Raw genomic sequence first — 26,924 nt, 5'->3', positions numbered from 1 at the left:
AGCTATACAAATGAGAGGCACGTGGTCAACTCCTGCTTTTTAGCAGGTTTGATGTGACCTTCAAAACTCCTTAGGACAGGCTGGTCTCGGTGGGGCTGCATCTCCAGTCAAACTGGCTGGCAGGCTCTCCCACGCCTGCCTAGGTGTGTGTAACTTGTATCTCCGAGGGTAGAGTTGCCCAAACAACAACAAACAAAAACAAAAGAAAAAAACCCACTAATAAAAAGTAAACACACACACACACACACACACACACACACACACACACACACACACACACACACACCCCAACAACCTAGTGCCTTACCACCATGGGATGATGAGGAAAGTCTCCGAAGGAGGAGTCAGTCTTGTCCTTTTCAAATTCGAGTGCTGGGACGGACACACACACACACACACACACACACACACACACACACACACACACACACACACACACACACACACACACACACACACACGTTCCGCTCTGCCCACTCCCTGCAACACTGCACCAGCTTCCCTCCCCAAGTCCTGATTCATGAACCGTGCCACCTTTGTCTCATTTTAAACTGTGCAGACTATTTTAATCCTCCCACCCCCATCTCAGATTTTTCCCTCCCTCCATCCTCTGGAAAGCTGTGCTGTAGAGCGCTCGCGGGGTGGGGAGAGCACTTCTCCCCAAGGCTCGGGGAGGCGAGAACCGAGAAGCCCCCTCGCCTGGACCTCCCTGAGGGCGCGCGGGGGGGAGGGGAGCGCTTCGGCCCCTTTAAGGTGCGGCGCTCGGCGAAGTGCGGGCAGGCGGCCCGCGAGCCGGCGCGGGGCCAGGAGCCGGGTAGGGAAGTCCTGCCTCCCCCTCCGCCCGCACCGGCCCGCGCCCTCCGCCCACCGCGCCGCGAGGGCCATGAGGCGCCTCTGAACCATGTCGTCCTCCTACGCCAAGAACGGGGCGGCGGACGGGCCGCACTCCCCCAGCTCGCAGGTACCGCCCCCTCCTCCACCCGCGCCGCCCCGCGCCCCGCCTTGGTGCCGCGAGTGCGGGGCGCTGGTCCCGAGCCGCCGCTCCCTCCTCCGCGCCTCCCGCCCGCTCCTCCCCCTCCTCCTCCCCTCCTCCTAGCCTGCTCCCGGGCTCAGCGCTCGGGCTTCAGTGTCCGCAGCCTCCTGTCGCCGATGCCGGGGACTCAGACCCCGCACCCGCGACGCTTTGTTAATGGATGTGGTGGGTGCTCGGGACCACCCAGCTCGGGGTGAAGGGATGGGGGTGGGGGCGCTGGGAGGCGCCGGGGAGACTAGGACGAGGGGTTCTGGGGGTCCCCGGGGCGCGGTTCCCAAGGAGGACTCCAGCCCCGGATGCCCGCTCAGCTCAGCGCTGCGGTCCTCACTGGCTTCTTTGTGGCCCCGGTGTGTCGAGTTCAGGTGGCCCGAGGCACCACGACCCGGAGGAGCAGGTTGAAAAGATCCGATGGCAGCACCACTTCCACCAGCTTCATCCTCAGACAGGTAGGAGGTCCGGGCGCCGCGAGCCCGCATCCAGCGCGGTCCCCTGCCCCGGAGCGCGAGTCCGGTCCGCGCCGCTCGGGGATCGGTCCTTGTCCCTCTGCTCCCTGCTCCCCGGTCCTGGGGTCCAGCCTCCCCTACCTCTGCTTCCAACTCCTTCCCTCTCCCGGTTCCCTGGCTACCCAGTGTTCGCATCCCTACATCTTTCTGTCGCTCCGGGAAGTTAGTTTGTATTTGTGTACTTGTGTTGGAGAGGAAAAGGGACGCTGGCCGGGGACACTCCATTTAGGAGCTAGAAGTGTTCCTGGCCCACCTTCGTTGCACGGAGGGACGTGAGCGACCTGATTTGATGCGCTGTGAGAGTTAGAGGATTTCTCCAACCTTTGTCCTATTTTGAATACTTTCACATTTTTGAGAGAGTTCTCTGAGTTCTGGCCAAAAGAGAGAGACACTTGGAACAGAAAAGTTTAGTCTCGTTTTGGCACCGTTTCATCGATTTCGCGTAATCACGGACTGATGGGGACAGCGGGCTAGTGAGACCTAAATAAGACAGCGCGGGCGCAGTTCCCAGGGTCTGGCTGCCCTGAACCTCGCGCTGGCTTTCCCGTGTTTTCCTCGTGGCCAGAGAGGCAAGTAGTTCGAACCACAGGTCGCTAGCAATGCGCAGTCCTCTGCTGCCTGTCACCTTGAGGAAGGAAATCGACCCTCTGATTTTGCACTACCCATGCCTCTGGAGCTGGATGCTGGAGAAGGAATGCAGAAGCGGCTCACCTTGATCCTTCTCTGGAGTGTGCTCCTTCCTGGAGACTTAGGAAGACTTTGGTCAATGCCCCAAGAAGCTTTTATCCCAGATTCTGTCATGGACTGCTGGGGCGACCTTGAGAAACACTTTTCTCTCTAGGTCACCCAGAACCTGGTGTCCTGTGATTCCAACTTACTATGGCAGCCGCGGTGTTTTTTTGTTTTGTTTTTTTTTGTTTTTTTTTTAATAATTAGTTTAAACATATTTTCAAAGTAGAACACGATTTAGACTCAAAATTGGACTCTGACAGCGCTTAAAAGATCTATAAAGCATATTTGGGTAATATTTCCACGAACATTTGTACTTCCTGCAGAAATAGAAATTATGGCTATCGTTCTGTAGCTCAGTGTGGTGTGCTCCAAGCCGGTACAGTATTTAAACACAATTGATTCTGCATTCAGTTTGAAAGAACATTCCACCCTCTTTGTAGAGAGGGGGTTATTTGTGTATTTGATAAGGGGAAGCCATTGCTCAGCTTAAAATATTTTTTTGAGTTATGCAACTCTGAGTTCTTTATGTTTATCTCGTAGATGCTTATTTTTGGTAGTGCTTTCTTGTTGCAGATTCTTGGAACTACTAATTATGCACTAACACATTCAGTGAGTGGTTTGACTAATACTTTTGAATTTACACTATCATTGGACTAGTTTACATTCGGAGCCCAAACAAAGCAATGTCCTTTCGAATATTTTTCCTAATTTCCTAATCAGTGAATGATTGAAAGTACAAACACACACACACACACACACACACACACACGTTGTAGAGTGGGCTGCTGTGTGTACGCTTAACAGAAAAATATTGCAATGGTAATTTTGGGAGTTACCTGGGCCAGCAAAGGTTTTGAGAATAAATATAGTTCATAAATATTTTTGAGGGTGGGCATACTGATTTCATAAAATGGTCCAAATTCAGGAATTAATTGTAACAAACAATTTTCTTAATTTTGGCACAGAAACAATATCTATTTTGGTGGAGAACTTCATAGCACAGTAAACTCCTGCAATCTAATTTAAATAGCATTGTACAGACCTCTTTAAATTATATACATATATATGTATATATATGCATAACACCCTGATAGAACCCTTTAAAGAGTGACAGTAATTTATTAATATTTAAATACTTTAAAATTAAAATTATCTTAATTGATTGATATTGTGTGTGTGTGTGTGTGTGTGTGTGTGTGTGTGTGTTGCTACTGTGTGTTTGTGGAGGTCAGAGGATAACTCATAGACTTGCTTCTCTCCTTCCCCCTGTGAGCCCAGGGAACACAGCTCAGGTTGTCAAGATGTCAGCAAGTGCATTTGCCATCTCTCCAGCTTTTGAATTCCTGATACTAGAAGGGATGGGATTTCCTGGTGGTGTTTCACATTTATTTTGCTTTACTACGGGAGAAAGTAAGGAGACCAATTGGATCAGTCAGTTCTCCATGGCTGAGATAAAATACTGAGAAAATCAACTTATAGGAGAAAAGATTTATTTTTGCTTCATGGCTGTGGTCACTTGACTATGCCTGTGATGAGACAGAAAGTCACGACAAAGAGAGGTGGCAGGGAGGGCTGCTGACTTCATGCAGCTGGAGCAGAAAGACGGATCTGGGAACAGAAGCAAAGGCCTGGAGGTAATATAAACCCTCCAAGGGCATGACCTCAAAGATCCACTTCCTCCAGCTACACCACACCTCCTACAATTTCCACCACCTTCAGAAGCCCCAATCAGCTACGAGTTCATCAATGGACTAACCCATTCACCAGATTAGAGCCCTTGCCATCCAAGCACTTTTGAAGAGAGGTTGCCTGGTCCTATGCAGCTTGGTCCTGGAAACCTGACTGGAAATGACAGACAGTGAGGAGATGACAGGGACACATGCAGAAAAGCTAGGATTGGACGAGCTCTGCTCACCCTGATAGAGGCACTTCCAGCACTGCCCAAAGGATTATGTTTGGCACAAGGAAGCGGTCTTAGCTAGTCTTCTGAGGTGTGGGTAGGGGGCTGTGAACACCAGGACGAGCGAGCTGTGGTTGATAGTTTCTACATACGTGGGTCCATTGCTACTAAACACTCTGTCATGGACCGAGGAGAGGCTTTGCCATCCCTAAGCGTCACCTGGGCTTTGTCATTTCCCCTGTCTGCTACATTGCTGGCACCTACAATTTAGGAGAGATGAGGGTTTGGAACGAATCCAGAGCACCACTAAATGGCATCTCTGAGGAAAGGTAAGAAGACGACACAGTTTGCTACTGACAGGAGAGAAAGGAAGAGGTAATCCAGAAATGGCTTAACCACGATCTTCCAAAGCGTGCATAGTCTGAGGGCGTCTTCCGGCCACACCCCAGATGAAATCCAAGAGCTGGTTGAAGTTGGAGGGGAATGATGCCTTCCAGTAAGAACTTCAGTTCTGCTGTCGTGGGGAGGGCTTTCTCGGTGTGGCCATGGGATTTCCTCCCCAGGAGGTCTCTGATAGGCCGTTTATGGAACGAACATGTATTGTAGCTCACATCTTGGAGAAGTTAGCATTTGCTTTGTAGCCAGCTCTGTTGGACATTTGTGGGAGAAGAGTGAAGAGGCTTAGATCTTATATGCAAAGGTTTGGTTGTTGAGTTGTGGAGACCAATGGGTGACAAGCAGGCTTGTATGGCAACCAGGGAGTGTGTGCACCGAGGGTTACAGTGCTGGGGTCTCGCAGCATCTGTGTCACGAATGGCAGAGTGTTAAGTTAGTTCTCATTGCATTTGAGTTAGTTAGCTTTCTTCGTATTGAGTAACTTTTATGAATCCCTTTAAAGGGTCTGGCCTCCACCCAGTAACAGCATCATCCCCAGCTCTAATCTCTTATGTCTGGATTCAGAGCTTAAAATTCGACATCTTTCTGCCGCAGGCCCTTTGCACATGCCGACCACCCATGTGGAATACGTTACTTTTCTCTTTGCCTATTGGTTCTCGATACTCCTTGAGATCTGAGAGTTTTGATTTTGTGGAGGTATATTTTTTAATAATCTCTCTCTCTCTCTCTCTCTCTCTCTCTCTCTCTCTCTCTCTCTCTCTCTCTCTCTGCACAGGCTAGCCTCAAAGTTATGATAATCCTCCTGCCTCAGCTTAGGAATTCGCCTTATTTCCTTTCTTAAACTCCCTGACTAGATCAGTTTTCTAAGTAGGTCCTTTTAGAACAGAGTACCTGTGCTCATTTTTTAGTCGCACGTCTCCATTGCAGTTCAAGATGGATTTAGGTCTCTCTTACTGTCTATCCCCTGACCGACCTGAGTATCGGGCGGGCGAAGGAATGTCTGCGCTTTATCTTTGCTCCTTGGCACCAAGCCTCGTTCCTTTGCAATGCCTGCCCATTTGAATGAAGGGAGAGAATGGGTTTGGGGATGAATTTCTGTTGCAAGGAAGAAATTGTTCCCTAACAAACCTACCCGGAAATTCCGTAGCTTAAAACGATTTCTTTCTGCGCACTGACCAGACAGCTCTTCTGCTTATGAGATGTTACGTGGGCACAGGGATGGCGGGGAGGTCCAAAATAGCCTCGCACATGTGGTTGGCAGTCGGTGCAGGCTACTGGCTGAGAGCTCTGCCGGGGCTTTTGGCAGGGCGCTCGGTTTTCCTCCATCTGTGGCGTGCGTGGCTCTTTGGACCTTTTGGTGATATGGTGACTGTAGTCTAAGCTGGACCACCCCAAGGAGCGAAGAGGGCATCGGCAGCTGCCCTAGACTTCAGTTCAAGTGCAATACACCACTTCCTTTGTATTGCATGACGTCAAATAGACTTAAAGAGCCTACCCCATTTCAAGGAGAGAAAAGGGAAAGTATCTCTGTGAGTGTATGTACGGGTGTATATGAGTGTGTGTTCATGTGTGTGTTCATGTGTGTGTGTGTGTGCGTGTGCGCGCGCGTGTGTGTGCGTGAGCGTGCGCATGTGTGTGCGTGTGCGTGTGTGCGCGCGTGCGCGAGCGTGTGTGCATGTGTGCGTGCGCGAGCGTGCGTGCGTGCGTGCGTGTGTGTGTGTGGTCAGCAATGACCCTAAAGTACTGTTCTCCAGGAGCCATCTAACTTGCATTTTGCATCAAGGCCTCACTAGGATGAGGGATTTAGTTGCTGATTAGGCTGGGAAGGCTGGCCAGCCTCAGGATCTATCCAGTTCTGCATCCCCCCCCCAAGAAGGTGTCTAAAAAACAAAAACAAGCAAACCAACAATGCCTCCCAAACTTTAAGAAACACGTTTAGTGTGGCGTGCTCTCGGGTGCACGTCACAGCACACATGCCAACATCAGAGAGCAAGCTGAAGGAATTAGCCCCCTCCTTCTACCATGTGGGGCCCCCGGGCTTGAAATCAGGTCGTGAGGATTGACAGCAAGTGCGTTTCTCGGATGGCCATCTTGGGGGCTGAGCGTATTTACTCATGTTTTAACATTTATGTGAACGCTAGTGTGCCTGCTTGCCTGTATGTACACCATGAGCGTGCAGGGTCCTTCAGAGGCTAGAAGGCATCAGATCCCTGAGGCTGGAATTACAGGCAATGGTGAGTTTCCTGATTTGGGTGTTGGAAACCAACCCTGACCCTCTGAAAACAGGAGGAAGTGGCCTTAATGGCCGAGTCATCTCTCCAGCCCCTGAGAGTGTTTTTGATGAAGTGAAAAGGTCAATTTCCATGGGAGAAAAAAAAGAAATGGGTAAAACCAAACTAAACTCAGCATTAATATCATATTACAAATTAAGTTAAAATTATTCTATTTATGTGGCAAAATAAAGGATAAATGTTCCATGTATACAAAGAAGTATTTAATTTTATTTTCTAAAAAAATATTATTTGCGCGCGCACGCGCACGTGTGTGTGTGTGTGTGTGTGTGTGTGTGAGCTTGCACATGTATGTGTGAACGTGCACGTGAGCCTTGGTGGACTTGTGGAGGTCAAGGGACAACCTAGCGGAGCTGTTTCTCTTCTTGATGTGTTTTCTGGGGTTTGAACTCCAGTCATGGGGCTTTAGTAGTAAGCCCTTTCTCTGCTGGGCCATCTCAGGGGTCCTGTTTGATGAATTTTAAGCATGCTCTCACTTAAGGATGGAGGGAACTTGGTGTAGTGGTGATGTGTACCTGAAGTCCTAGCTACCGAAGAGGCTGAAGCAGGCAAATCTCTTGAGCCTCAGGGTTTGGAGCCGGCTTGGATAACAAAGTGAGACTTGGATCTAAAACAAAACAACAAGAAACAAAAATCAGAACAAACAAAACAGAAAGAGGTGACACAGGCATAATGGCATAATGAAAATTATCTACTAAGCCCTCAAAACAGGCGTTATAGTGCACTGAGACTCTGAAATAAATATATATATGTATATATGTATATGTATATATGTATATGTATATATGTATATGTATATATGTATACATTTATATACATTTAAGCATTTATTCAAAGTACACCGAAGTGAAAAGGTAAGTCATAGAATAAAATAACAACATCACATTTAGAAATAAGAGCTCGTGGGACAGAAGACAGGAGTTGCTGCTGTCTGTGGAAACCTCGTGTTTTTTTTTGAGGTATGCTAATCAGATGATCCTTACAATGATTCAATGAACCCACATTGTATTTAGAGATGGAAAACATATGCAGATTCTGAGTTGATACTATAATAAAACAAGTTGGCAGGGAAATTCTTTGGGTTATAATTTGGGTGCTGGTTACAGACACATTTCTCTGATGAAATGTGAATTCGTCAACAGAAGGTATCTGCTTTGTGCACAGCTCTAAGAATAATCATATGCCTAGAGGCATGTAGATATGCCAAATTTATCCATAAACTCGGAATCACACAGTTTTAGAACAGGAAGAGATTGCAGAAGTAAAACCTTCCCATTTCTTACTTCCAGATAACTAGAACATCGGCCCGGCATAGGACGGAAAGGTCACACTGCTAGAGGTAGAGTGAGACAGCCTTGGCTCTCTTATTTTCTCCACTCTAACCCTCGGTGATGAAGATGGACACAGATTTGTAGGTCATGAGAGGGCATATGGGGTTCGTTCCTCTTTAAACCCGGACTACTCATTTATTTCAGGAGTTTATTTAATTGTTTTACTTTTGAAATAGAGAATTGCTACGTAGCTCAGGCTGGTTTGGAATACTCATTCTCCTGTCTCAGCCTCCCCAGTGCCGTGCTTATAGGTCTGGCCCTGGTTCTAGAAGTGACCTTATTCTGTGAGGATGCTTAGAAGAACAAAGTATCATTTGGAGGGTCTGGAGCCTGTTGCCTGTTTTTTGTTTGTTTGTTTGTTTGTTTGATTGGTTTTTTTTGTGTGTTTGTTGGTTTGGATTTGTTTTTTCTTTTGTTTTTGTTTTTGTTTTATTAATTCTATCATGGATGGTCCTTTTTGCTTGTGTGTTCACAGTTCACAAAGGATTATCTCTTTATCTGTTAACTAGTAAACAGACAAATAATATTATATTAGCCACACTCTTACTACCCTATCAAAATTACTTGTATTTCCTCCCAACCCCCATGGACTTGAATATAGGAACACATTTAAACAGATGACAATCCCTCGTTATCAGAAACCCAGAAATTAGCTACAGCATGAAGTCACCTTTGATAGTCTTTTTTTTTTCTTTTTTCTTTTTTTTCGGAGCTGGGGACCGAACCCAGGGCCTTGTGCTTGCTAGGCAAGCGCTCTACCACTGAGCTAAATCCCCAACCCTGATAGTTTTTTAAAATGACTTTTATTTCACTTTATTTTGTCAGTCTAGGTGTTTGTCTATATGTGTGCCAGTGTAGCACATGCTCCTTGGTACCCAAGGAGGTCAGAGGAGGGCATCAGATCCCCTGGAACAGAAGCTACATATGGTTGTGAGCTGCCATGTGGGTGCTGGGAATGAATCCAAGTCCTCTGCAAGAGTAACTAGTGCTCGTAATAACCGAGCCGTATCTTCAGCCACCCTTACGGTTGCTCAAGAAAGCTATGGAGAAAACTGTCAGCTGCTGCACCCAGAGGAATCCAACTGGTAGGAGCAAGAGCCACGCGGAGATGCTGCCTCTGTTAGAGTAGGCACTTGGGGTAGAGAAGAGGAAGAGAAATATCTCTCCTGGGTGGGATCCAGTTGACCCCCGGAGCCTGGGAAGCATCCTATAGCCTGGGGTAGGGATGGGAAGAACTGTGAACCCTGTTTATATTTTAGCTACAGCACAGTAGACACTGAAGAAGTGTTTTCATCAACAAAGGTGAAAGGTTTTTTTTTTTTTTCTCTTCCTTGTGCTGTAAGTGGGTCTTGCTTCCTAAATGGTACAGTCCAGTTGCGGCAAACGTTAAGAAAGCACTCACACCGCCTTTGAGACTGTTCTGTAGGGTGGAGCTTCCCAAACTGCAATCTAATCTAATGAAGCAAGGAAGGGATCGGCTCCTCTCCCAGCAATCCCTGTTTGTCTGGACCTGGATGTGTGAAAACGATGATGGGGAGGTCTGATCACAGGGCAGCTGGTCAGTTATCCATTGGTTTACTTGTAAGTCCCCACCCCCGCCCTTTCCTTTTCTATGTTCTTAACACATGTTCCCTAAATTCTGTTTCCGTAGAATAAACGACTATGTGCCTTCCAGTTTAGAATGGTAAGATTTTGTTGATATACAGAATAAGGTCTGAATCAAGTGGTAATCTTCCTAGGAGATTAAGGGAAACTGTGCAGAGAGCTAGGCTGAAAATGTAGGGCTTTGTGTGTCTGTCCCCACCTGATCATGGCTCCTCCGGTTGTCCCCTACTGCGCTGTACCTGGATATGCTACCCTTCCCTCAGGGGATAAGAAACAAAGGCTGAACCGAGGAGAATGTTGTTTAGTCAAATCACTGGGTAGCTAGGTGTAGAAGGCTCTCCACCCCTGTCTCCTAACTCAGAGATCCGCCCCTGCGGATCATTCAGTCTCCTAGCTGGGGCAACAGGTCTTCCAAGCCTGCCTCCCCTAGAGTTGGCCCTGTCTGGATTTAATTGTCAAACCTCAGACTCAGAAGCCGGTGGGCAGCCTGAGGCTCGCTCATTATCACTGGAGGCTAGGAGATGCCTGCTGGTACTTGGGGATGGGGCATGCAGCCCACATTCCAGTCAGTAGAACCCTCCCTGCTGGGCTTTCAAGGATTGGGAATAGTGCAGCCTCTGTTGGCTTGTCCTTTGCCAGAGCTTTCTTCCCAGGCTAAGTGCATGGGCTGAGAAGGAGTATAGACCTCAGAACTACCAGTCCTCTGAGCTGGCCCTTCAGTAGGTGGACCTGGCCCATCTGAGACTCTGGACTCTTCAGACTACTGAACCTGGACTGTTATGCAAATAAAATCATTACGAACAAGAAGACAAAGCTACTTACTCACAGACTTTTTTTTTTTTTTTTTTTTCCGGAGCTGGGTACAGAACCCAGGGCCTAGCGCTCTACCACTGAGCTAAATCCCCAACCCACTCACAGACTCTTGAATGCGTCACCACATTAGAGAATATCAAACTACCAAGCCCTAAGAAGAGCCATGTTTGTTAACCCCATAAGAACTTTCTGGTTCAGTTGACATTGTCTTATCTTCTCAGTTGTATCCTTCACAATAAAGCAGAGTTCTGTGCTCTTCATTCTTGAAGACTGGACGTTCTCACAGAAGCTCACCAAGAGTCTGGTCCACAAGGCTTTGACTGTGGGGGGGAGAATCCTGTAGGGAGGTATTCCTGTCACTAATACCAGAGATAATGAATTATAAGGAGAAATGGGACTGGGGGCATAGCTCAGTGGTAGAGGACCTTCCCTAGCATGTACAAGGCCCGAGGTTTGATCCTATGAACCGACAAAGAAAAAAAAGACTTACTTTGGTCTGTGGTTTCAGAAGTTACAGACCATGGCCACTTGGATCTGTTGCTTTGAGACCAATGGTGAAGCACCACATCATGGTGGGGACCTGTGGTGTCAATAAACTGCTTGCCTCAGGCCCCACAACCAAGAAGAGAAAGGAATTCTATGAACTTCAAGGCACCTCCCCTCTTGGCCTAGAGATTTCCCTACTCATCTCGCTTCTGATAGGTTCCAAGTAATGCCACCCTTGGGACCAAGCCCTCAACACTTGAACCTTCTGGGAACACTTATCCAAACCTTAGCAGACCAGCTACAATATAGCTTCAACACCATAGCAGATCAGAAATGTGGAGGCTTGTATCCATGAAATAGCTACAACGTAGATTCAACTTTAAGGGAATGTTTTTATTGCTTTTAAGTAACAATAATTACAAGCTGTATGCTATGGCAACCTGTGGCCGGAAGAGAGCACACTAAAGCATTATCAACGCTTGGCTTGAACATAAATAGCACATTGGAATTCCTTGAGGGTAGTTCTCATTTTTATTAGCGTAAACATGGTCCTCCAGAAACTCTCCTATTTCTTTAACATAACTTGGTTGTTGCACACATAAATAGAATGGAAGTAATTACTTGAATCTGAAGGGATGACATTCAGTGTTTGTATTGGGGTACTGAAAGCATTAATTAGGTAGAAGCTGTAAAAATTGTCTAACAGCTGCAGAATCTTGCAGATCATCTTACTAATCACTTGGATGACAAATGGTGTCTCCTTTATGCCTTACTTTATCTTCTCTCCCTGTTGGAGGATGTATCTTCCTTCTGGCTGGCAGCTTAATTGCTGTCTCGGTATTTGTTTTGAGAGGAAACATTCTATAAGCACACGCTTGAAAAGAATATGCAATTCCCCTGGGCTGTCAGAATCACCAGAAGTGGTGAACTTACGTAGCACGGATGGTGTCTAGAAATGATACCTTTCTCAAACTTTTTATGGAATTTTTGTTTAGTCATTTCTTTCTTAACACACAGAAAAGCATGGAAACACACAGTGCCTTGTGTGTATTAATTCATCATCCCACCCTCATTTCAAATGGTCTGCTGCTGCTGTTAACCGTTCCAATGCTTATTAAGATTCAGGATCAAACAAGTGGGCAAAAAGCCTGTGTGTGTGTGTGTGTGTGTGTGTGTGTGTGAGAGAGAGAGAGAGAGAGAGACAGAGACAGAGACAGAGACAGAGACAGACTACTACTATGCTTTCAATATTTTTTTTAATACTAGAAATACCTTGGGTACTTGCAATTTAAAATTCTCATATTTTATCTAGTTTTTTTTTATAATGATGTATATTTGGTAATTATGTTATTTCGTTCTTTCTTGAGAAATACAATCAGAAAGGATGCAGTGTGCCTGAGTCTAGATCTAAGTGCAGGATTTATGGGAATTACTGGGTATACAGAGTGGTGCTCCGTGTGGCAGGTGCTGTTCAGTAATATTTCAGTGCTTCCCTGGGGGACAGAAGTCAATTATTACATGCTCGTGTGGGAGAGGAAATAGGTCAGCTGCACACGGCTTTTGCTAATTTCAGAGAGCTCGAGGGCACTTTAGTTTGGGGAGACGCTTGGTTTATTTGGTCTTTATGTTAAGAACTGTGCTGGTGAGTGCTAAGATTTTCATGTCTTATGGTCACCGTATCCTTCAATGTAATACAAAGTATTTCTTTTTTTAATATAAAATGAAAAGCAAATCATACAATATCTTTATTTAAAAGTGTCAGATCTGCACTGTAAGAGTGATGTGAACCCTGGGTATTATTTGGGGTTTTATTTTTATATTAGTATATATATTCAATAAATGTCATACTTCCAAGTATTTTTGATGATTTAAGTTCTATATAAAAAATAGGTTTTTTGTTTTGTTTTGTTTTGTTTTGTTTTGGGTTTTCGAGACAGGGTTTCTCTGTGTAGCCCTGACTGCCCTGGAACTACACTCTATAGACCAGGCTGGTCTGGAACTAAGATTCACGTGCCTCTGCCTCCCGAGTGCTAGGATTGAAGGACTGCGCCAACAGCACTCAGCTCTCCAGAGCTTTTTAAAGATAGTGTCATCAGTGAAACTTACACATGCCCAATTTATGGATAGGCTTAGATGTCCCCCATTACCTAGACTTCAAAACTCATATCACTTCTGGCCCTTTTTAAAGTACAGCAAAAAACAATAAAACCCTCCAAACCACACACCTTGGAGTCATGGAGTTTGGAATCATGGACCTTGGAACCACAGATCTTGGCATTCTGGACCCCAGGCTGGGTGGGCTCCAGGTGGAGAAGTGATGTCTGAGAAGAAATGGGAAGAGCTTTGGAGGGTTGGTGAGGTTGTGGAAGGCATGGCTCCTGCCCCCCTCCCCCCAGATGTATTTTCAGACTCCCAACTGTTTGCTTTTCCTCCATGAAATGGGAAGAGCTTGAAGATACTTTGGGTTAACAAAGAACCTGCTTAAAAACCACTAAGGTTGTATGAGTCTTAGGAGATTTTTCTTCGTGTACTGTCCCTTGCCTGACTTATTCTTGGATGCTCCTTTTGCCATCATCATTAAGAACAAAAAGCCAAGTGGGTAGTTGGAAAACCCAGGCCCACTTGCCTCAGTCCATTTCCAATGTGATGCCCTCCCTGCCCGCCTGGGCTGCTGCACTTGCTGAGTGACCAAGCACACACACCGTGTCTTGACTCAACCCATTTTCTTCCTGTCACCTCCTCCATCATAATTCTTCTCCTCCTGGTGATATGTGTCTGTCAGAACTCCCTGGAACCTTCTCCTCCCAGAAGCATGTTCACACACGGCTCTCCTTCCCTGGTATGGCCCTGGAGCTGTTCTGCCTATTCACTTGTTAAGTCTTCCTATGTATAATGTGGGAAGCCCATGTACCCCACCAGCCTGTGCGTCTTCATCTCCATCACTGATGTGCAGAGTGGGATGGGGAGAGAGGAGCTGAGGAGAGGAGAAGTTGAAGGGTCTGAAGCAACAGTGCACTTTAGGCGTGGCCACATTTTCCGCATGGAGACACAGGACTTCAGCCCTTTGCCATTGGCGTTCCTGGTTGGTGATCTGTTGCCCAACAATGGAGGGGTTCATCCTGCTACGGCTGTCCTTCACCCTGTGAGAACACCACTGCTTCCTTCTAAGATACCGATTCTCAGCTCTGTGCTCCCTGGCCTTTCTGGACAAGACTTCCTCATCTCTGGGACACCCAGTCCCCTGAATCCTTATGTGGCACCTGTGTACTGCATCTTCCAGATCCTGGGTAGGGCCAACTTCTGCAGCATTGGTTGCTTCTCTCTGTAGGGCTCTCCCTGAGAATGAGACATCATTCTGCTGCTGGGGACTTATCTCAGAACTTGATTCCAGTAGCTGGTCTCCCACAGGGCGCCTTGACCTGTTCACTTTATTATAGATAAACTATATCACCTTTCAGCTCAATGGCAGCCTATATATCATACCCTCATGGTGTTGTAGTAGAAGGGGAAGACTAGGAGAAGACCAGGAGACTGGGTAGGAAACCTTGGGATAGGGGGATTTAGGATGTCTAGGGAGAGTCATTGGTGGGAGTTTTCTGGTTATATTTGTCTTTTCTTTCCTTCTTCCCTTTTACTCCCTCCCCTTCCTCCTCCTCCTTTCTCCTCCTCCTTCCTCTTTTACTTTTCTTTTCCTTCCTCTTCTAGTTCTTCCTCTTCTTCCTCTTCCTCCTCTCCCTCCTCTACTTCTTTTCCTTATCCTCCCCTCCTTCTCCCTTCCCTCTTCCTCTTTCTACCGCTTCTCCTCCTCCTTTTCCTCCTCCTCCTCCTCTTCCTCTTCTTCTTTTCTTTTTTAATTTGACACAAGCTAGAGCCATCTGGGAAGAGTGGATCTCAGTTTAGGAATTGCTTCTATCAGACTACCCATGGGGCCATTTTCTTGATTAATGCTCGATGTGGGAGGGCCCAGACCACTGTGAGTAGTGCCATCCCTGAGCAGGTGATCTTGGGAAGTACAAGAAAGTTAGCTGACTGTGAGCCTAGGAGCAAGCCAGTAACTAGTGTTATTCCACAAGCTCCCTTCAGCTCCTGCCTCGAATTTCTGCCCTCATTTTCCTTCAGCGCTGAATTGTGACCTGGGACACATAAGCCAGATAAACTCTTCCCACCCTAAGCATTTGGTTGTAGTGTTTATTACAGCAACAGAAAGCAAACCAGCATGGGGGTGTTGCTCAAGAAACTAGATGAGACCAAACTTGGTACATTTCAAGTGTTATATTTTCTAACTGTATCTCTTAGGAATCTTCCTACCACAAAGAGACAGAAACAGCAAAGGCTAACTAATGCAAAGTGTAGAATTCTTGCTTCATGCTGTGAAAGAGCAGAACTGGATGTCAGCCTTCAGGGTCTCTCTTGTTCATCTGCTGTTGTCTTAGCACTACATTTCTCAATGTGCGGTTCTGCGCGCCATTTATCCCCTGTCCTGGTGGCAGCCGTTGCTGTGAGATTTCCAATTTATCCTCTCTTGTAGTCGTTCCTGCAGAATAATAAAAGAGAAGAAGTTTGTATCTGTGTTTTATGGGTACATTTCCAGAGCCCCTTGGAGCTCCTGCTGGACCCATGTTACTTGAATCTCATTGGCCGGTGTCAGCTATCAGAAGCCACATTGTTAATGTGACGTGGCCTTCAGGTAGCATTTGGTTACTTCTGGGGATGAGGTTGAGGCTGGCCTAGATCCAGCTGATTGTGGGGATGACCAGCTCACTAAGTGTAAGCCAGATGCAGGCAAGAGAGGGGGACGTTCTTTGTGCATCCTTCCCTAGGGTATAGAATGATTAATAGGATCCTGTTAATTTAGCAAAATGTAAACATTCTCACTCATTTATAGATAGTTTGACGTTAAAATATATTCACATGGATGCACTGCCACCATTACTGCGTTGGTAGTAAATCCATCTTTAATAAGACTTTGTAGATAATTGGGACTGGTATTTCTGTTGGAACTGCCTGTTTTAATGCAAGAAATGTGTGCCGTGTCCAATAGCTGACTAAACAGGAAACTTCTGGGATCCCACCCAAAGACTGGCACTGCAGTGGCTGCTTGAATGAACATTTTTTTGGGACTCTGCTTTTCTTTCTGTAGAATGAAGGTGAAGGTTTGACTAGGTAATTTCTAAGGTTCTTCGGTTTCCACCAAACCTGGTTGCTAGATGACTTTGTATCCACCACAAATGGTGACCAACTCATTCATTTTAGTAAAAAAAAAAAATGGTATTCAATAGTGTGAGGTCAGAAAGGTTTGGTTCTTTTTCTCTATATTATATGTGTGATGTGGGAGTTTTCAGAAATAAGGCTCAGAGTTCCAGGAAAAACCATTTATACGCTTCCATTCGATGAAGAATGGGCAGCTGTATGAGGTTGCAACTGGACCAAAAGGCATGATCAGCTATGATAGACTTGATGGGAAACATAGCCAGTGTGTGTGCGTGTGTACGCCCGTGTGTGTATGTGTGTGTGTGTGTGTGTGTGTGTGTGTGTGTGTGTGTGTGTGTTTCTCCTTGGCCTTTCTGTGTCCCCTGGGTTTGGGATTGGTCCAGATTGGAATGAGGGAGAGAACAACTTCTCCTAGACCTTGCTTTAGAGGAGAGAAGTTTTGAATTCTGTGGCTTAATGTGGAAAGAGGAGTTTTGGTGATAAAGTGAGAGACTTTGCTTCTGTGGTTCCCCAGTCTCCCTTAGTTCAGAGAGTTCTCAGTACACGCAAACACAAGCCCAACATTGGCGTCTGTAGAGAGCCCGTGTCACTTCACTCCTGAGATGGAGTAAAAATCAGGGTTTTTCAGTATCTTGAGAACCTTAAGTGAGGACACTCCATTATAATGTAGCAGAGGGACGCTACGGAGAGAATCATAGGCAGAAAGATAATTTGAGATGGAACTGGAATTTATAACTTCCCAACATATGCATGGAAGGATGTGCAAAGAATAGAATGGGCTGTCAGGATGAAGTTTCTGTGAGATGTGAGACGGTTCTGAGAGATGCATCCTGGAAGCTATTAAGAGGAAATCTGCTGAGGAGAAGTGTGGCTTCTGCTATTACGATCATGATAGCCCCAGGAAGAGCAAGTAACTAATGGGGCTTTAAGTCGGTAATAAAGAGTAGCAGGGGCCGCCATATTGGAACTTGGCTGAAGGTGAGAGAAACTGCGAGGTAGATTCTCGTCACTTGAAAACACTGCACAGCTGTCCATCTCAACTTAGCTTCGTGTCATTCATTCCTCAGGGGTCTGACATTTGTATCCTAGCTCAGCAAGATTCCCTGTCTTCCGGTAAAAGAGGCAGGGATTCTATTTTTAAGTGACATTAACTATTTAATGAGTAGACGCTAGCAGGTATTTCTGGAATGGTATCATGCATTTTCAAATTGCCTTGGTTTTTTTTGGATGGAATGTTTTTGTCTTCAAAAATACTCATAGCTATTAAGTCTCTGGACAGTTTGATGTTCTTTAAACAAATTAACCATCAGCGAGCAATTTGGTACGGGCTTTGTAAGAATGAATCCTGTCTTCTGGTTGTTTGACTTGAGAAGACTCAGCAAGAGGGCCAGATAAAGGTGCTTCAGTCAGAAGAGGATCTGCCAGAACCTTGAGTTGGAACTCTCTGGCCTCCAGGATTGTGAGAAATAAATTCTTGTTCAAGCCACCTATTCGTATGTTAGGAAGCTGGCACACCTGACTCTTTTTTACCTCTCTTCCAGTCACCAGCACACGTTCCTATAAAATGTATTTAATCCTGCCTTATTCTGGAAGTAATCTAAATGATCTCCTGTAGTATCACAAGTCAATGCCATAAACCAAAGGAGAAAACACAGATAAGATGGTATGTTGGACGCACAGAGTATATGGCGACCATGTCTTATTTACTGGCTTGACCTTTATAGGTCCGTTGTAAGATGTGACATAACTGTTTCCAAGGGTGAAAACATAACTGTTTAGAAAACGTGTTAGTATTTCCTATTCTGAAACTAGACAGAACTGTTTCCTGTTTTCAGAGCTGAAACTCTGTAAGATGGGAAATTATATTTTAGGTAATTAAACTCTGTGATGACCCCAGAGTTCTTTCATAAATCCTTCCATGCAGATAATATCTCCTAGCATGCTGTTGGACAGTTCAATAAAAGCAACTATGTAGGAGCAATTCTGAATGGGTCACAACATCACTGATTCTCTAACTAGCTGTCCATTATAATCATCAGATAAGTATAAATATCCCTATGCCTGGACCACCTCTCAGCCTATTTAAGTCCGGGTTTCTAGGAGTGGGCATGGGATGCCAATAGTTTTCAAAACTTTTAAGTTATGAATAGAGCTCGCTGGTCTGAGGTAATCCAGGAGAAGACTTCTGAGTGCCCCTTTCCACTCAGGACTTGTTAGTCAGGATGGGTTAGGTGATGCTGCAATAACAAGCGATTCTTCAAAACCACATCCCAGGTTTAATTTTTCACTTGTTGTACTCCTGGCTTAGCTGAGGGTTAGTGCTTTTGTTTTCTCTCCACTAGAGTGACCGCCATTTGGAACATCTCTGCTTGGCTGCAGAGGAGAGATTGCATGAAGTGAAGATCATGTGCTGACTCTTGGAGCACCACTTGGGGAGGTGCTAGATGCTGTAGCACGGAAACCAGAGGAGAGAATAATTTGTCTTGTGCTTCATCACTTAACATTCCATAGTCAGGTGGGCAGTTAAGGGTGGTGGCACAGACCCCATTACAAGACAGTGGTGACTCAGGGGTGGACTTGAGGATGGTTCTGCCATTCTTAGCATCTGGAGTCTATTTAGGTCTAGTATGACTATGGCAATGTGACTATTACTGTCTTTATTTCCAAGGCAGCTCAAAAGGGAAAACAAAGAATAAAGGACTCCATTTTTAAAAGAGATGACCAGAATAATATATATATATATATAATTTTTTTTTTTTTTGCTTACAATCCATCTATATGAACTTTGTCACGACACCATCTTGCCTTCAAAGCAGGCTGAGAAATGTGGTTTTTAAGTTTCCATGTAAAGGCTGAAAATTGGGACAGATAAGATCTATTTTGGGAAGGAAGGAAGGAGAGAATAAATGTTGGGTCCAGCCAGGCAGCCTCTGCCTCATCACAGTAGTGTGGTTTTAGCATAGAAATCTTCAAAGGCAATCACAGATGTCATCCTTGGTAATCAGTGTATTTTGAGATGTGTTGATGGGGTGGGGGCCTCATGGAGTTTCTTTTTAATGCTGTCTGCAGCAATTCTAGAGACATCTTCAAGGAACTCAAGGGCTCTGAGAAATTCGCAGATGTAGATGAATGGGGAATTTACATATGTTGTAGAGAATCTTCCCTAAATGGTGGTTCTCATAGAACTTTGTGATGATGGTGGATTGATGAAACTGAATGGTCCTTCTGTTCACTGTGTTGCAAAAACTCAGCTCTCCTACATCGTGGTTTCTAGCTTGAGCGACTGTTCGCACTTTTAATATCTCCAATCTTCTCTCATTATTCCATAAGTCCATTCTCCTCTGTTTTACTGATACCCAATATGAACTCACAGAGGCTCTGACAGCATGCACAAGACTTGCCATATGGGATCCCAGGTCTGATAGAGGGAAGTGGACACTGGAACTCACCCGTAACCAAGAAACTGTCTGCAATTGATACCTACTGGCAATGGAAAAATCAGTTTTCTTCAGTAGAGTCTCACTAGGTATATCAACCACACTCCAGGGCAGGCTCCCAGCCCCAAGAGTAGTTGGCCAACACAATACAAATTCCATGTTTAGTCTTTTGGATTTGTTTTGTTTTGTTTTGTTTTGTCTTGTTTTGTTTTTTTGGACCTTAGTTTTGTTTTGGTATTTTTCGTATTTGTCTTTTGCTTGTTTGTTTTGTTTTTTGTTTTGCGGGGTTTTTGTTTGTTTGTTTTGTGGTTCAGAGAGAAAGAGAGAGAGAAAATATAATGTTGGGTGAGAAGGGAGAAGGGGAGGACCTGAGAGGAGTTGGGAGAGGGGAAAACATGATCAAAATATAATGTATGAAAGAAGTTTAAAGTGTATATTCTATAATGTCCAGTGGATTTTAGTTGCGGGTAAAATGTAATCTGAATTTCTTGCTGTGGCCTGTGAGACTCTGTAGTGATTTTATTAACACCAAACTCTTACTTAAGGCTTCTTCTCCTTCCTTCCCTTGTCCTCTTTATGTCCTTTGAATAGTCAACATTAATCTTGCCTCTGCATTTTTTACATCTCTTTCCAGAATGTTCTATGTAGTGGTTTTTTTTTTTTTTTTAAATGAAAAGCTCTTTTTCACTCTTCAGATTTCAGCACGAAATTTCACCTTCCTAGTGAATCCTCCTTTGGCAGTCTCGTCTGAGACTGACCTACCCTTTGTATCACATTCCATTTCTAGAGAAATGACTGTGTGTGTTGTTTATTTCACTTCCTCAGTTCTGTCAGTCCTCATTGGAATAGTTTCCAAATGTGCGGACAACTGGTATACCCTTTACGTTCAGACTGACAGATGAAGCTCCTGGAACTTTAGTGTTTAATAAATGTTGATCAGCAGATGCATAGAATGACAGAAAGTTTTGATCTGTAATAGCTGGTTAGGAGTCTAGACAGGAGGTCCTGACTCTATATTTATTGTCATTAATTATTGGAGTTATGCTAAGAATGTTTTCATGTTGATAATTTCCTTAAAGAATTGGGGTATTGGGTGATGGATGGCTCAGTAGTTAGCAGCACCTGTTCTTGCAGAGGACCTGGGTTCAGTTTTCAGCCCCACATAGTATCTCATAACCATTCATAACTCCAGTTCTATGGGGTCTGATTCCTTCTGCTGAACTCCATAGGCACCAAGCATTCCCAAGGCAGATGTAAGTATGTGCAGGCAAAATACATATATACATAAATAAATCTTAAGAATTTTAAAAGTGAATTCAAGTAGTGTCTTACTGAAAAATGTTTACAGATGATCCAAAATACAGAGGTCTTTTCAAGAGGAAATTGGGGTTACTAGGAAACATGCAAATATGTACTCATGGACCTATAATTTCAAACCTAAAGAAATAGCTGCAGGGATTTTAGTATGGGCAAATGATTGAAAACCATGTAGACACACGTCCATTGTATTAGTGGCCACCACACCCCACCAGCTTTGTGTAATTTCCTTCCTAATATACTTTTTACAAAGATATAACAAAAACTCATACCCTAAGCCTGCCTAATGTCAGGATGTTCTCAGTAACTTGGCAAAACTAAGGTGTTTTGGGGCTTCCCATCCTGGATCTTCGTGGGACCGTTTCTGCAGTTGCAGAGGGCATTGGAGGAGCCCTTTGGCCCAGCACTGACACCAGCCTGGTCTCTTAGTCATCCTATGGCTGATGCTTTGGTCTTGCTCAGAATCTGGTATTGGGCATCACAGTTCCTGCAGACCCGGATCCTTTGTTGCCATACTTTCTTAAAGACTCTGGGATGTGGGCAGTAGGTAGGGGAAGACTATGTCAGAGAGGCCTGTGTGCATGGTTCAGGCTAGACCAATAGAGGTTGTCAGTCAGCCAGGCTAACTCGTAAACCTGGAATAGTTAGGAAGCAGCAGGGGGAAACCTGTAATGCAGGACTTAGGGCATCTTTTTGTAAAGTAGGTTAGGAAGGAAATTGCCTATGGTGGCCACTAATACCATGGACATGTGACTACATGCTTTCGTGCTGTCATGAGACCGCTCATTTGGGCTCATTTGTGCCTCCCCCCATGCTGTCCCCTTTTCTGACGGACTCCCACTCGTTTCTTCACAATTGCATAAATGCCACTGTTTCTACGCATTCTTCTGCAACACCCCCGGGGCAAAATTAGTTTCTTCCTTCCATAGTACATGCAGAGTGCCTCTCACATTGTTCTGAAATATGTTTACAGGTCTCTCCCATTGACAGAGCCCAGCAAGGACTTGGCTGTGTCTTAATTTTCATCACAGGCATCACAGTGGAACAGTTGGTAGGCTCAGCTGTGGAAGCAGGAGAACAGAGGATGAGTCCTGGAGGCTTCACTGATTTTATTGGAGACAGGCTCTCTCTATGTGAACCAAGCTGGTCTTGGACTAGCCATCTTCTTGCCTTTCATCCCGAGTGCTAAAATTACAGTCATGTCCCCAGCTAGGCTGTATGATTTTCTCTTCATGCGACCCTGACCAAATAAGAATAGTCCCGAAGCTTATTTTACTCCCATAGAAAATGGGGGTGATGATGTAGCTCTTGGGAGATGCTGTGAGAATTTTGAAGAATGAGATAAAATATTTATGTGTGGCATGCATAATATTTTATTCAAAAGCATGATCCACTGTATATATTATTACTATTAGGCAGGGGAGGGAGCCACAGTTTGCATGTGAAGGTCAGGGGACAGTGTTTGGGAACTGGTTCTCTCCTCTTATTTTGGGGATCAAACTCAGGTCATCAGACTTGTATGTCAAATGCTTATGTCTGCTGAGCCACCTCACTGAGCGCCTTTCAAATAGACTGTGAACCATAATTTATGTACCGAAAGTTGAAGGCTAAAGTAGTGGTTCTCAACCTGACCCCTTTGGGGTGGGACACATATCAGATGCCCTGCATATCAACATTATGATTCATAACAGTAGGAAAGCTACAGTTATAAAGTAGAAAATGAAGTAATCTTATGGTTAGGGGTCACCATGACACAAGGAGCTGTATTAAAGGTTCACAGCATTGGGAAGGTTGAGAACCACTGCCCTAGAGGAATGGTGGTGGCAGGGAGGGTACTGCTGGCGATTCTAAGGTCAGGGTGGTGTGGTAATGCAAGATAGCAAGAGGAGGGGTGACGCTGGTAAGGATGGATGGAGGTGACACTTTAGTGATGAGTTACTACTAAAGTAGTGATTTGGTGTAGTGGTAGTGATGGTAACTGTTACTGCTAATTGAGGTGATGTATTAAGGTGGTGGTAATAATGGTGTCTGGTGGTGGTGGTGGTGGTGGTGGTGGCAGTGGAGGTGATGGTGGTGATGGTGGTGGCAGTGGTGATGGTGGTGGTGGTGGCAGTGGTGATGGTGGTGATAGTGGTGGTGGTGATGGTGGTGTTGGTGATGGTGGCGATGATGGTGTTGGTGGTGGTGATGGTGGTGGTGGTGGTGGTAGTGGTGATAGTGGTGGTGTTGGTGGTGGTGATGGTGGTGGTGGTGGTGGGTGGTGGTGGTGATGGTGGTGGTGGTGGTGGTGTTGGTGGTGGTGATGGTGGTGGTGGTGGTGGTGGTGTTGGTGGTGGTGATGGTGGTGGTGGTGGTGGTAGTGGTGATAGTGGTGGTAGTGGTGGTGGTGATGGCAGTGTTGTTGTTGGTGGTGGTACTGGCAGTGATGGTAGTAACAGTAAGGGACATGGTGGTGGCAGTGGATGTGTTGTGGTGGTTGCGGTGGTAGTAGCAGCTAGTGGAGATGACAAATGAAAGTAGTGCTGGCAAGGGAGCCAGTGTTGGTAGAACTTTAATGGTGGTGGTGATGGTGGTGGTGGTGGTTGTGTTGGCAGCATTGAAGCTTTGTGGAAACAAGTTAGTTTCTGGAACTGAGTCCTGTGTAACAGCCCGCCAGCTGTTCTTGGCCTCCAACTTTGCCTTTATCTTGCTTTTCTGAGCTCAGCTCCCTTCCCATAGGCTACCTTAGGGCTCTTCATCGGACTCTTCATTCTGGACAGTTTGGACATCAGCTGTGTGTGCAGCAGTGTCTGGGATCTTTCAGAGCATCCTGTGCTGCCTGTTCTACCCTCTCCTTCACACAGTCTTGCTTTCCTCACCCCAGAGATTCTTTAACCAACTGGATTTATGATTTATCTATGAAATAAGACACTTTGCTGGTCAAACATTGCCTCCAGTCTCTCCCAGCGAGCACAGTTGGCGATGCAAAGTAGATTTTCTTTTTGTTGCTGCTGTTTTGTTTTGTTTTGTTTTTAACATGTGTACATGTGTGGGATCAATTATCTCTTTCCAACATGTGGGTTCTGGGAATTGAACTCGGGTCATGAGACTTGGCAGTGAGAATTCTTCCATGCTGAGCCTTCTCACTAGCCAGGTGATATCAGATTGACGAATCTGCCCACACAATCTCTTCTATTGCCTTAAAAACATGTGCAGCTATTTTCACACAAGCAATTTCATTATCGTGTACTGTGTTCCAATGTCTTGTTTGCTTATCTCTATACTTAGCCATTCTTTTGTTTACAGTTACAGAGCAAGTCCTGGCTTGTTTACAATTGGTGATCACCGCATCCGTCTGCTGATTTATACCGGCCTTGGTGATGGTACTAGAATGTGGGGGTGGTGTCTGAATTCTCACAGAAATATCACAGTCTCACGATTGGCAGCTTACCTCAGGATGAAAGGAGCTGAGTACAGAAGTCACTTCAAGAAGGATAGCATTCCCCGGCATGGGGCTCGACTCAGGCAGTCACAGGGGTTGAGGTGGAGAATGGTACAGGAGACTCTTGGATGGCAAAGAGGTTGTCCTTTTTGTCACTGGCTCCCTTGTGAGTTTGCTGACAGCCGACTCTACCAAGTGCAAGTGGGCAAGGTCGATCTGTATAGATTTCTTCCTTAGATCAATAACGTGATGCATGGCTCTCTGATGCCACTCCCCCATTATTTGGAGAGAACCCTAAAACTGACACTAAGTTCTGGTCTGTCGGAAAGAACACAGTATTTCCAGAAAATGCTCAGCTTTAAGGTCTAGTGTAGCCATTGAGTTGAGTTTTCCTTTCCCTCTTTGCAAAATGGAATGATTAACTGCTCTGTGGTTCTAGACTCTAACCGTGCTCGACACATTGTACAGTACATCCTTGGTAAACCTTTATGGAACAAATAGATGGATGAACCAAACCCAGGCAGTCCCATCAGTGCCCTAAAAGGTGAACACTCATGATTCTCCTGTCTTCATTTTAGCCAGAGCCTGGTGCCTGGTGCCTGGTGCCTGGTTGGTTTGAATATATGTTGAATGAATAACTTCTGGACTAGTAATACACTCTCTCATTCTCATTCTCTCTCTCTCTCTCTCTCTCTCTCTCTCTCTCTCTCTCTCTCTCTCCTCCTTACCTCCCTCCCTTTCTCCGTCCATTTTTCTTGCTTTGAATGTGGCAGAGTGCGTATATGATATGTATGTGTGAGAGGTGATATGCACGTACATATAAGAACATGTTTCGTGTTTTCCCCAGGGCAGAGGAGAGTGTCTGGTGTCCTCTTCTATCACTCTCTGCCTTCTTCCTCCGAGGCAGGTCTCTCCCTGAACCAGGAGTTTGCCCTTTCTGCAAGGCTGGCAGCCAACAAACTCCAGTGACCTTACAGTCTTTGCCCAGCTCAGTGCTGGGATGACAGTCGTGCATGGAACCGGACTCACTTTTACAAGGGTTCTGGGATCCAGACTCTGATTCTCCTGCTTGAACCGCAAGTGTTTCTAACTACTGAGCCACCTCTCCAGCCTTCTGTCTGTCCGTCCATTCATCCGTCCATCCATCCATCCATCCATCCATCCATCCATCCATCCATCCATCCATCCATCCATCCATCCATCCATCCATCTATCAAAAAATCAAAACCAAAACCAAACCTGTTTTGCATTGCTGGAGAACTCAAGACTTTCTATCTATCTCTCAGGCAAGGAACTCTTGTGGTCGAAAAATGTGAAATATTACAAAGCACTAAACCTGCTATTGTACCTTCATACTGTGATTTAAATAGGTGACTTTAGTTTTGTTTTTTGGGATCACTATAGACTTTTTTTTTTTTTTTTTTTGGTGGAAACTTACGATAAATGTCTGCAACGAGTTTTAATGAAACAGCCCCAACCATGGTGTAAGCAGCACTAACATTCGCTATGCCAAAATATGTTTCTGCCTTTAACATTCTAGTAGAATTTCTAGTAGAAGTTCATGGTTACTACAGAGTAATAACAGCTCCAACTAATCCGGGAGGCTATCTGCCAGATGTCCTGCAGCTCCCCCACCCTGTGTCTTTGAGGAACCCTTTCTCATGGTAAGGGTGTTGAACAGCAACTTTAAAAATTTTATATCCTTTTCAGCAGATGGGCTGACCGGGCTTACGGTCTCCATGGTAACAAGGTTTCTGCACTTGCCCCTCCCCCCTGTTAAAAATAGCCTAAAGTCACAGAAGGGAACTTGGATATTAATAGCATAAGGAATTTCAATGTGAACAACAGTTATTAAATATGCAGCCTTTGATTACTTGATTCTTGATCCAAAATCATCGGAGAGCTCCAGCAGCTGCGGTAGAGCTCGCAGGGATGAGAGCCTTGGCGACTAGCCACACCGCAGTGTGGCGGTTTGTTGAAATGATCGGACGCCCTGTTTATTAACAGCTATGTCTGTAGGTGGAGCTAAAGTCAGAGGACAACTCGTGGAACTGGTTCCGTCTGTCTACCATGTTGGTTTTAGGAACTGAATTCAGATACTCAGGTTTGGTGGCAAGCACCTTTCCCCACTGAGCCATCTTGCTGGCCCAGGGCATCCTGTTTAAATTAACCTCTACTTCTGAACTTTCTTTTTGCTAGTCAAACCAGGTGATGCACCGTACTTTACTTAGGAATGCACGGCACGGTTGTGATGCATTAACTTGTGTGTAAGACAAACTCAGAGCTCTCCTTGTGCAGTTTCTGTGTTGCTCATTTTTGTGTTAAATCTGTGTGTATGCACACTAAATATAAAAGTTGCATGCATGAATTCATGTGACTACAGCTCATTTTGACTTGATGGGTTAATTTACATTAGTGTTTTTGGCTAACACACACAAAACATTGAAA

The 26,924-nt window shown here is 45.3% G+C and overlaps 1 protein-coding gene across 2 annotated transcripts in view; it reads left to right on the top strand.

The window, feature by feature from the left end:
• Nucleotides 1–580: 580 nt before the first annotated feature.
• Cacnb4 (calcium voltage-gated channel auxiliary subunit beta 4) overlaps nt 581–26,924 on the top strand; it is a 246,132-nt gene continuing 219,788 nt past the window's right edge. The window contains exons 1-2 of one of the 2 annotated variants that reach the window (XM_032903284.1): nt 581–961; nt 1,396–1,479. In XM_032903284.1, the coding sequence (XP_032759175.1) occupies nt 902–961; nt 1,396–1,479 (144 nt within the window). In that variant the 5' untranslated portion in view covers nt 581–901. Of the gene's footprint in view, nt 962–1,080; nt 1,199–1,395; nt 1,480–26,924 lie in introns of those variants that run through there. The other variant, XM_032903285.1, reaches the window with a different exon arrangement.

Source organism: Rattus rattus, chromosome 5 (genome assembly GCF_011064425.1).
Source record: "Rattus rattus isolate New Zealand chromosome 5, Rrattus_CSIRO_v1, whole genome shotgun sequence".
Lineage (NCBI taxonomy): Eukaryota > Metazoa > Chordata > Mammalia > Rodentia > Muridae > Rattus > Rattus rattus.
The sequence above is the reverse complement of the archived record's forward strand: the minus strand, read 5'-3'. Positions and strand labels throughout refer to the sequence as shown.